The sequence below is a fragment of the Schistocerca nitens genome, chromosome 4 (assembly GCF_023898315.1).
Source record: "Schistocerca nitens isolate TAMUIC-IGC-003100 chromosome 4, iqSchNite1.1, whole genome shotgun sequence".
NCBI classification, from domain to species: domain Eukaryota; kingdom Metazoa; phylum Arthropoda; class Insecta; order Orthoptera; family Acrididae; genus Schistocerca; species Schistocerca nitens.
In genome coordinates, this window is record NC_064617.1 from 697,635,687 (window position 1) to 697,647,896 (window position 12,210).

Sequence of the window (12,210 nt, forward strand, 5' to 3'; positions counted from 1 at the left end):
ATCTCAGGGCAGTGCCTTTACATTCTTAAAATCTTGAAGTTTTAAATTTGCCTATTATTAATGGTGGCAAATTTTCACTCCCACCACTGTTGACACACAAGTGCCATAAGTCTTTCTTTGCTGTTTTGTCACTGTGACATTCTTCCCTCCTTACAGCATAAATTTTTGCTGGGTGTAAACTATAAAGCAACCTAATTTCATCACCATTCAAAAGATTCCCAGTTTAAGAACCTTGAATCAGCTGAGGCAAAGTATTCCTGCTTCCTCTCTCCCTTCCCCACCACCAATAGTAGACACTCTCCATTTCCACAGCCTCTCTCTCTCAACTTAAAATCTTGACAGGACTGGTTATGACTTTTTTTTTTACAAAAAAATGATCTAGCTCTTTGATTCACTGAAGTGCTTAACACCAATCTTGAGGCAATTTCTTGGACTATCTCACACATAACATTTCTACTTACTGGATTGTCACCATCTCTCATTCCGTGAAACCTTTTTAAAAACAAACACTTTGAGGACTTCAAAAGCTGACGTATATTTTTACTTTTCAGATCACGAGAATCTTCACTTCTGTAGCCTGTGTATTTCAGTATTCCACACAAAGAAGGTTTTTAAAGTAGTCTGTTATTGACATCATGGTTAATCATCAGCTTCTGCCAAATCATTAGTTTTCTTCTTTTCTGGGCCTTATTAATGTGTCAGATATACAGGATTTTTTGCATAATAATGAGTCTGTCGTTGCAGTTCAGCATGAGTTTTGCCACAATTTCAGTATTGTGAGATATGATTGTGTTCCCACTAGTATCACCATTTTACTTTGGTCTGGATAGTTTCATTTATGAGGAACAGTGATGAATGGAAAACTGCCAGGGGCTCCTCACTCAGTATGCACTGCAGAAAATGTTAAAAGAGTTCGCAAGCCATACTCGGTAGTCCTGGACGATCTGCTAGGGGACATTCTGCTGAACTGTGCCTCAGTAATCGTTCAGTAAGGTATATTTTGCACATTAATCTAGGATTTCACGCCTACGAAATGGCCATGGTGCAACAGTTGAACCCTAGAGATTATGTACAGCGGCAGAATTTTGCTCGAGAAATGGAAGCCATGCTTGATCAAAATGATAACATTATTTTGTTTATGAGTGATGGAGCTCATTTTCATTTGGATGGCATGGTAAATCAGCAGAACTGTCATTATTGGGCGAATAGATATCTAAAACTAATGTGTGAGAGACAGTTACATAGTCGCAAGGTGACTCGTGTTGTAACCAGTACAGGTGCTAGTGGTCCATACTTTTTCCAAGACAATAATGGAAACACTGTAACTTTAACTTTGGAACGTTACATAGACAAATGATCACTGAATTCTTCCTATCTGAACGAAAATGAAAACACAATTCTATCAGGCGAGTTTGGTTTCAGCACAACGGGATCACAGCTCACACAGCAAGAATGTCAGTGGAAGCTATTAGAACTGTTTGGTGACATTAGCTGGCCACCTCGTTCCTCAGACCTATGAAATGCTCATTAAAAGTGAGAATTCTGTAGTAAGAGGTTATCTGTCTAACTTACTTTATATAGTTGTACAAAAATAAAAATGAGAACATCCAGTTAATCAGTATTGAAGCGTGAAAAGAGAATTATTTGCTTGTTTTTATTGACGTTAGAATTCCTAGTTAGCACTAAAGGTTGAGGTATAGCTAGTTAACAGATTATTTGCTTTTGCTAATTTCTGCCCTACAATGATCTGCTTTTATAATATCAGACCAGCTGGTTTTATAATTTTACATTATTCCACTTACATGTAGTATTGCTTTTGGATAGCTTTTAACTAACCCTTGCCTGCTGCTAATTGTGCCTCCATTGCTTTTTCCCCCCACATCTTCCTCTGCCTGCTTGTTGTTTGCTGCCTGCTGGGAAATGTTTATCATATATTGGACGAGCAGCATAAAGACGTGTGGCCTTCTTTCTGACAGATACACCTTTTGTCAGAAGTGCTTCAACGACATCCCTGGAGACACCGTCACCCTCGGCGATGATCCAACCCAGTCTCAAACGTGAGTATTACATATATTTGATTCTGGAAAGTCTTCAGTGAAATACACCAATGGAAAGATGTACTGTAGTTGAGGCATTGGGTGACAAAGCAGCACATGAAGAAGATTGAAACTGTCACCTAATTTTCAGAGTAGTTTCTTTGGAGTTAAAAAAATTTGGGTTGGCACTGCAGCACTAGGATATTGACACACTATCTTTTATGTGCCATCAACTACTAAATGCCTCAATTATATTAAGATAGTCATAAATTATATTAGGATAGTCATAAAGTTTAAGTATTCCTTTAAAAAATTAAGCTGTGACCATGAAATTTGGTGATGGTGTTATTCCTTCTCCATACATTCACCATTCAATCCAACACATTTTTCCCAATGATGGGTGATTTGGCTGAGAATTTGATAGTTGAAATCTGCTTTGTGGCTGTTCAGGAAAAGTTCTAGCTCAAAAATGGCATTGTCTTTCTTGGAAAACCTGCCAAGCTATGGTTTCTTCATCTGAATAAGGAGAATACTTGGGGGGGGGGGGGGGGGAGGAGGAGATATATGGGACATTAATTGGGTATTCCAAAAGAAACATTTGAGATTGTTTTCTGTAAAGGATGTGTTGGAATGGAGCAAAAATCTCTCTTTGGCAACTTCTTGTTGTGCGTAATCTTGTCAGCCTTCTGCAACAACTTCAGAAGACTTCAGAACTGTGTTCCTATGACAGTTTTCCCCTTATGAGCATAGTCTGTCAGCACCAAACTATGGCAATCCCAAATAACACTAGGCTTAACCTTGCCCGATGAGGGTTTGGTCTTTGCTTTTTTGTGGTAATAAATCCACTGCTGACTGTGTTCCTGTCCCTCAGCTTGAGTCCACTGCTGATTCTGTTCCTATATCTTAACATTAATCCACTGCTGACTTTGTTCCCCTACCTCGGCATCGTAAGAAGACACCCATCAGTCCATAGGGGTAAGGCTGCTAAAGAAGTCACCTGAACTAGCCCTGACACAGTCGCAACATTTCTGTTGCTGCCTCAGTTCGGTAGGCAGTGACTTTTGTCATTTCAAGATCTTGTGCAATATGTTTAAAACTGATCCATTATTAATTTTCGCTTTTTCCACTATTTCCTCAAATATGATGCTCTGGTTCGTGCAACAGGCCTTTAACTTCTCTTGAGATTTCCGATTCTTCCCAGAGAGAAAGATAGTGTACCATTTTGATCTTTATCATTCAGAATTATCTGGAGACACTAAAAGCATCCACACTGCCTAACCAATGTGTCACATGATGGTGCAGTGTTTCTGTTTGCTTCCATCTCAGTGCGTAAAGTGTGTAATGTTGCAGCAGGATTACTGCAGTATACCCCACTTCACCAGTGGGCTGTGCCATTTTGTTTTTGCTCCTCTAGTTGTGTGCTAAAGTACTGTGGCATAGGGATTTCAGCATGCACCAGAACTGCAGGCATGTACCTGTCAACAAACGGTTAATTACATGACTTCATTTCTTAGAGGTGATGATTGAAACTAATGACTACCCCTCATACAAGGAGTGGCTCTTAAAAAAGTTCAAAAACTGGATTAAAGTGTTTAAGCTTCACAATTGGAGCTGAATTGTTGAAGTAGCTGCTCTGAAATTGTCATGGAGTGGAAAATGAGGAGAGTTGTTATAATTGCCTACAGGAAATGCCATTGACAACAACAGTACCAAGGCTCTCCATGGTGATGATGTATAAGAGCCTGAGCCTCACCTGTGAGATGACTGAAGTCAAATGTGATAGCTGAAAAGTAGTTCATATTGGCAGCACCTAGATAAACTTTAATACAGTAGCAGTTTCAGCTGGACCTCTTATTGCTTCTTCCAATTTCGTCAGTAGTCTTTCACGGGATATTTGGTGTCCATCTTCAAGAATCAGACACGTAAGGTTTCCAGCATATCTGTGATCGTCTCTCATGGGCCAAGCAAACCTTTGGCTATATGTACTGCTCTTCTTTGTACATGTCCAATGTCTCCTGTGCATGAATGCTTTGTAAGCAATAGTTTCCGATTATCCCGCCAAAGAGCTGAAGTTTGAAACCTACCAACCGCTTTATCTACGACTGAGCCTATGGTATCATTTCATTTGATATTCCTACAAATTGTTACACCCATGTGTTTGCAGGGGGTGATTGATTTCCCAGTTGTGACTCATTGATATTGCAGTCGTATGGCACTCTGTGTTCTGTGAAGTGCAAAATTTTCCATTTCTAAACATTTAAAGGAACGCACCAGTCTTTGCAGTACTTTTAAATCTCATTAAAATTTGACTGAATGTTTGTGCAACCTTTTCAGATAATACGAAGGATGTTCAGTAACTAATGCAACACATTTTTTTTCCTGAAAGCAGTTGGTTTTATTCAGGATTCCAGTACACCACATTATTCCCCACTCTTCTGTCTACAAAACCCTATTTTTCAACATAATGTCCGTTCAGTGCAACAGTCTTATGCCACCTTACTCACTTTAATAGGAAGGTCTGTATGCCCGCGTGGTACCACTCTACTGGTCGACATCAGAGCCAACATCTTGCTGCATCAGTAACCTCCCCATCATCAATGTACTGTTTCCCGCATAGAGTGCATCCTTCACTCAAATAGATGGAAATCGGAAGGTGCGAGATCTGGGCTTTAGGTCAGATGAGGAATAACAGTCCAGTGAAGTTTCATGAGCTTCTCTCAGGTGCACAGACCTGTGTGAAGCCTTGCATTATCAAGGGTGAAGGGGAAGTTGGTTTGCATATTTTTGGTGACAAGCTTGCTGAAGTCATTGCTTCAGTCTCCTGAGGATAGCACAATCAACTTCAGAGTTGATCATTGCACCATGAGGAAGGACATCAAATAGAGGAACCGCTTCAGAATTGCAGAAGACTGTCGCCATGACTTTACCTCCTTCTCTTTCTTTGGGGGAGAAGTGGTGTGGTGCTATTCCATGGATTGCTATTTGTTTCAGATTCGAAGTGGTGAACCATGTTTCATAGCCTGTGATGATGTTCGGCAAAAAATTGTCACAAGTAGCGTCGTAATGAGCAAGCAATTCTGCGCAGATATGCACCTTCATGTACCCCAACTATTGGATGATTGTGTCAGCATTACCAACAGAGATGCCCAGTTAAGCATCAAGGTGTTTGTTTGTGAGCTGTCAGTCATCTCGAATGAGAGTGTATGTATGTTCCAGCATTGCAGGAGTCACAGTTGTGTGTGGCCGGCTGGCATGATGGAGAACAGACAGGTTTGTGCGACGATATTGCGATGGATGACTGACACTTCACCCAGCGACTCACCGTACTTTTGTTTACTGCCAGGTCTTGATAGACTTTCTGCAAGTGCCTGTTAACATCTGTGATGTTCAATTTTCCAGCAAAAGAAACTCAATGACAGCTCTCTGCTTGGAATGCGTGTCTGTTACAGAAGCGGTTTTGATGGCCATGTGTATTGCTGCCGCGTGTGTGAATTTATGAAACCATTGTGGCTGGAGCGGGAATATTCCACAATGTCCCACAGCAAATTTCACATTTTTCCAACCAGAAATAGCCGTGGGGCGGGGAGGGGGGGGAGGGGGGGGGGGAATGTTGCAGTACTTAATGAATGCCCATCATACTTCACATTAGATAATTGTGTCAGCTATTAAAAGGCAGAAATTACTATTAATATTGTCTTCCAAGTCGTTTATATACAATAGGAGCAGCAAAGTTTCTAGCACATTCTTCCTGTACCACACCTTAAATTGCTTGATCAGTTAATGACTCTCCATCCATGATAATATGCTGCATCATCCCTTGCAAGAAATTCTTAATCCAGGCATACATTTTGTTTGATATTCCATATGATTGCACTTTCATTAAGAAATACTCATGTGGCATTGACTAAAATACTTTTCTGAAGCCAAGAAACCTACACAGATTTAATTGCAATGGCTTTCAGGAGTGAGCAAAATGTGAGTTGGGTTTCAAAGGAGAGATGTTTTTTCAATCCATGCTGTATGGCTTGGAGGATGTTGTTCTGTTTGGGATAGCTCATTAAGTGTTAGCTCACAATATGTTCTAAGATTCTACAGCAAATTAAAGCCAATGATATTGGGTGTTAGTTTTGTAGAACATTTCTGCTGCCCTTCTTGCACGTTGGTGTGACCAGTGATTTCTTCCAACTACTGGGCTTAGTTTCTTGTTCCATGATTCTGCAGTACAGTATACTATAGTTAAGAGATGCTTACTCAGCCACAGAATCAGTATAGAATCTGATAGAGATTTAATTTTTCCATGGGAGTTTGTTCAATTTTAGCGATTTTCATCTGTTCCTTTACACATCCGACACTAATATCCATGTCCCTCATCTTTCCAGCTGTGCAAGAATTTAACTTAGACAGTAATCCTTAACAATTTATTTGTTGCCCTCAATTTCTGTTGCCATAACATCGTCAAGCGTCTAGACACAAACTTTGCTGCACAAACTTTGCTGCTACTGATAGGTTTTACATATGACAAGAATTTCTTTGTGGTTATGTAAGAGGACTTTCAATAAGATTCTGCTGTGGTGGTGGTGGTGGTGGTGGTGGTGGGATGAGGAGGAGGAGGATTGGCTGAAGATTTCACACATTGTCCTTTTGACAGCCAGACCCATTTCTTCAACCATATCACTACTTGACTAAGTGTAGTTTTCAAAGCTAAATTTTCAGTCCATCTATATTACTAGTTTTGACTTACAGCAATGAGACATGTACTTCAAATCCAAGAACCATTCCAAAACTGAGGGTTGCTCAGTGAGTAATCCAGATTCTGACTTCTGCTGTTGAATGATGAAGGAGACTTTGGATTGTGTAATTGTCGAAGTCCATTTGATTGTCTTCTTAAACTTGAAGAGAACATTGGTTGATTTGTATGCTGAAGTTGAACAGTTAGTATCTCTGCCATCCTCTTCAGGGTAATCTGCTGTTAAGACTAAGCAGTTCCATACTGCCCATTAGATTTTCTGTCCCATTATAGAACTTTTCTTTTCCCATTACATAATCTTTTAGTTGGTTCTGTATGTGTCTTCTTTGGGTTTCAGGAATGCATATAACATCACATTTGTGCTCAAAATGATGTGAAAATAAGTCTGCCTTAGTGCCAAATATGCCTTCACTATTAATAGACATAATAATAAGCTGTGTTCTTGAGAATGTCTCTTTCATTACACAAAAAAAAGGTCAGTCAGCTCAGAGCCATTGACCTGTGGATGCCGGTGTATTAATGGTACTCTCTGTGGAAGCTCTATCCATGTCCCGTGCTGCACTATTGAACTTGGCTCATGCCTGTACAGGTCATCGTAGTGTCATGGTTTGCATCACTAGCTACTGATGTTGAAGTTCTGCACTTGGTTTCTGGTGACCAGTAGGGGTTTTGATGTATGGCTGTGTGGAAATGTTGCTTAATCTACCAGGTCTTTCAAGATAAACATTGGGGATTTAAGGCTTTGCAGCATTTATTACATTCAACTTTAATTATGAAAAATACATCAAGTGAAAGAGCAACTCAAACAGTTTTGTTTGTGTATCTGTTGCCAGCTCTAAAGCCTACAGACTGTGGTTTATGTGCCAATTTTGGTAACGAAATGTTGCTGCATGACAACGAAGATCTAGTAGATCATGTTGTCTTCAATGATGCGTCAACAGATCACCTAGGTGGAAATTTGAACATGCATGTGTGTACCAGGGGTTCACCAAATCCCCATAAGGTGCTGCAGTTGCAATGAGACCTCCTCCCCCCCCCCCCCCCCCCCAAGAAAAAAAGATAAATAAATAAATAAAAAATAATAAAAATGAATGTTTTATGCCACATCCAGGTGAAGAGTTTAGGAACCTTTCTTTTATTGTGAAGCAACTGTAACTGGTGTTTCTTATGTTGATGCGCTTAACTTCCTCAGTCGGAAGAAGCTGAACCACAGAAACCTTTATCTGACAGCAAGATGGTGTGGCACCTCACTGGCATAACGCGGTACACAATTGGTTAAAAGACATTGTGCCTGACTGCTGTATTGGCTTCAAGGACTCTGGTGACAGAGCTTCCTTGCATGGTCTCCTTGTTCTCCCGATCTGACACCATGGGTTTTTTACCTTTGGAGGTTTATAAAGGGTTGTGTGTATGTGCCTCTGCTAATAGCTGATATAGTGACTAAAGAAACAGGATTGAATCAAATGAAGTAATTGCAACAATTGCTCCACACACACTGATCAAGGTTTGGGAAGAACTTGCCTGTTGATTCGACGTTTGCCATGTGAAAAATGTTACTCACAGTGAACACTTGTAAGAAAAACTATTTGAATTGCTCTTTCATTTGATATAATATTTGTAATTGCAAGTGTCATGTAATAAATGCTACAGAACTTTAAAACCATTATATTCATTTTAAAACCATTATATTCATTTTAAAACTCAATACTGTATTTACGCGACTTTTTAAGACGACCCCCCTTTTTAAAGGTGCTCCCCCCATTTTTTAAGAAATTCTTTGAGAAAATTTTTACATTTTGACTACATCAATAAAACAGTTTGTAATTTGGTTAAAGTTATGCCTAAAAAAGTTAACATTATACCTATCCGAAACTTGAGCTGTTTATTGATCGTCCACCATCACCACCTCTAGCATTATTGTCATCACTGGTATTAACATCTTCGTGTGTAGGCTTATTGGCATTTCTTTCTTCCTATTAATATGTCATCTTCTGAGCCATCCATAGCTTTGGATTTGCAGCATGGTTTGATTTTTTTGTAATATAAGGGACATTCAAAAAGAAACCAGTACCTGTAATGTTAGAAGTATTGACCCTGGCTGACACTTGACCCACTGTGACACAAGGCAGTGAATGGCTTTCTCAAAATTCCTGGGTCTCCAATGTTAGCCAGTTCTGCACGTACAGCTGACCATCGTCATCCGAAGTGAATCGTTTGCCCATCAGTGTTTTTAAGGGGACCAAAAATGGTGTAATCACAGGGAGAGAGCACCTAACTGTATGGAGGGTGACTGAGAACCTCCCAGTTGAATTTCTGCGGGAGTGCATAGACTGTGTTGGCCATGAGGCTTTGCATTGTCAAGGAGCAGAATGACCCCACAGGTGAAATTACCTGGTTGTTTTGACTTGATAGCTTGGCGAAGGGTGGTCAAGGTTTGCAAGTAATGCTGGGCATTCACTGTTGTCCCGTGCTGCAGGAAGTTAATCAGAAGGGGGCCATCTTGGTCAAAGAAGGTCAGCATAGGGGCAAACGATTCACTTTGGATGACGACGTCCGACTTTATGTGTAGAACTGGTTAACATCGCTGCCCCGGGAATTTTATGAGACGGCCATTCACTACCTTGTGTCACAATGGGACAAGTATCTTAACAGCCAGGGTCAATACTTCTAACATACAGGTACTGGTTTTTGTAATTATGCATCTGGCTCGTTTCTTTTTGAATGCCCTTTATAGATTCACTTGACTTCCTGCGCCCGCCATTCTGCAGTAAGGAGTCACTGGCTCAGTGTAGATATTGAGGTTTTCTTTAACTTTACCCCTGGAGTGAGGGCATCGTCTCCTTGGAGCTGTTCACTGTAAAGCTGCCACAGGTGAACTTTTTAAAAAGTCTGCCCACAACAACATCCTTTTACTTGAAGTTGTGAGATCGTGCCACCAGGAATTATTATCAGGCATATCACATCTTTAAACTCTTGGGTGAGGTGATCCCTGAAGGAATCCAGCACCAGCATTTTCCTTCCGTTATGCAAAGAGCCTGGTATTCTGTTCTAAATGGCCTTAAATCAATCTAGTATTAGGTCATTTTTATCCGTCCCTTTCCTTGGCATCTAATGATAAGTCCAGCAGGCATCATTTTCCTGCAAAGAATCACGTGATGGGAAGTACCTTCCACCTGTTAGAGCACACAACATTTTTGTTTTCTGGCCTTTTCATTGCCACAATTTTTTACAGGAACATGTTTTAACATCCTACACATTGACAGTAACATTTGATACCATATTGGAATAACAGGCATTTGATGGACATCGCCCATATGGCCTAGCAAATAATCATGCTGTGTCTATAGATTGATTATACGATGCTGATACACAAGTAGCTTTCTGTCTGACACTGCAGGAAGTCGCTGAGGTAACGTTGTTCTGCATCGTAATGTAAACCCCATGCATCTGCCATTACTCATTTTGAATTCTGTGGTGCATCCAGTTGGGGAGTTTCACTTCAGTTTTAATTTTAATAATAAACAGCCTCAGTTGCACCGTTTACCTAGGTTTCAGTCGGGATAACCCAACCTTCTTCAGAATAACAGTATCTACCGTTTGTCCATAGTGGACATCATCAAGCTAAAACTACAAATCCATAAATTATCATCAGATTTTAAAACTTATCTGGCACTGCCTCGGCCCCACTTCGCGACCGCGATGCAGCAGCCACGAGTGCTGCACTGGAACTTACCGTAGCGTCATGAGGCCTGCCTAGGCGGACACAATACCTTGCACCTGTGCTTAAACTGTATGATAGTAACTTGTTGGGACAAGATGTGAACTTAACTTGAGTTAATGATAATTTATGGATTTGTGGTTTTATCTTGATGATGTCCACTATGGACAAACGGTAGATACTGTTATTCTGAAGAAGGTTGGGTTATCCCGACTGAAACCTAGGTAAGTTCTAGGTAAACGGTGCAACTGAGGCTGTTCATTATTAAAATTAAAATTAATATTTATACAGTTGCTGACAGGGCCGCGAAATGTTGAAGATGTTTAAGTTTCAATTCATCTCTAATACCTTCCATTTGTTATTTCTCAAGTAAATGGAAAACCTTCGTTGTGTTTTTCTTGCACATATTGAATAATCTGCTGCTCCATTTTATGAAAACCTTCCCTGCTTCAGTCACCTGGAAGTTTGGTGTGTAGAACTGGCGTTCTTTAATTTGTTGGTTTTAATGGCACCACCAACTAAAATTTACAACTGTATCGCCAAATTTTCTTCCTCCTGCACAGTTGTTCCCCCCCCCCCCCCCCCCCTCGCACCTCTTAATGACAACTAGGCATTAACATAAAATTAGCGTCATATGACATACTGCCTGTGTGAACCACCAACTCATTGATCCACATTTTTAAACAGACCTGTAGCTGTAATTTGCAGTTATTATCGGTTGCTTCACCCTTTACTGTTCCACGGTTTGTCCACTTTTAAAGTCGATTCAGTTCCAAATAGCAACGGATTCAGGCAAGCTGTCCTTCAGATGTGGTAGATGTTCATAAAAAGCCAAGGTATGTGGTATAAATTCCCATGATTGGCAGCACGATGAAATTTGCTTTTCATTCACAAGCCCCCTCTCCACATTTGTCCTAGTGCTTGGCCAAGCTGGTGTTACCCCCAACTAGCCTTTCGAAGTCTTTAAATTAAATTGGCACATGTCCTCAGTCCTCATCTGTAAATGTAATATTATCTAATTAATATATCTGTTAATCTATTGCACAATGTTAGAAAGGTTGGCCTCAGCAGCAGTTACCTAATCTCTGAGTGTAAGACAACCTTGTATTTTTTTAATGATGAATTTGGGGGGAAAAACCTTTCTTACAGTTGTGTAAATATGATAGATCATTCTCACATCGCTTAAGTGGTATCATTACCGGTTTCAACTTATTGCCAAGTCTTTATCAGATGATTTGAATACATTACACAGATATTCATGAATTGGAGAGGCCGAGAGAGGTGGTCACAGTTTGAGTTGAGGCTGATCAGCATACCAACTCTACAGAGGTGTTTATATAATCTTCTTAGCTGATTCCAGCTGTGATAACAATAATCAACAACTTATTGATTATTTGACAAATAAATCAAAGAGTGGTCTTGGTTAGTATCTGCATTAAGAACGCACTGAATAGTAGAGGCACACAAACCAGACTGAAAACTTCACTTGCTTTCAGACAAAACATTGTTTGTTTATTTATTTATAATTGAATTTTAAATGGTTTAAATTTATTGATATGTTCAGTGAAGGAACTCTTTGCACACTTAATTTAAAGCTAATATTGAAAGCAACTTGAAGTAAGTGAATATTATCTGAAGTCGTACAAAGTCTTCAGACATTTATTGGAAGATCTTCTCTCGTCTTCCACCAACCTGATACTCTCCTTAAA

At 40.0% G+C, this 12,210-nt stretch overlaps 1 protein-coding gene across 1 annotated transcript in view; it reads left to right on the forward strand.

The window, feature by feature from the left end:
* The window catches only part of LOC126252037 (CREB-binding protein-like), a 164,642-nt gene that overhangs the window by 105,731 nt on the left and 46,701 nt on the right, over positions 1 to 12,210 (forward strand). Inside the window, exon 19 of the mRNA XM_049952826.1 lies at positions 1,977 to 2,057. Within this exon, the coding sequence (XP_049808783.1) occupies positions 1,977 to 2,057 (81 nt within the window). The remainder of the gene's footprint in view (positions 1 to 1,976; positions 2,058 to 12,210) is intronic.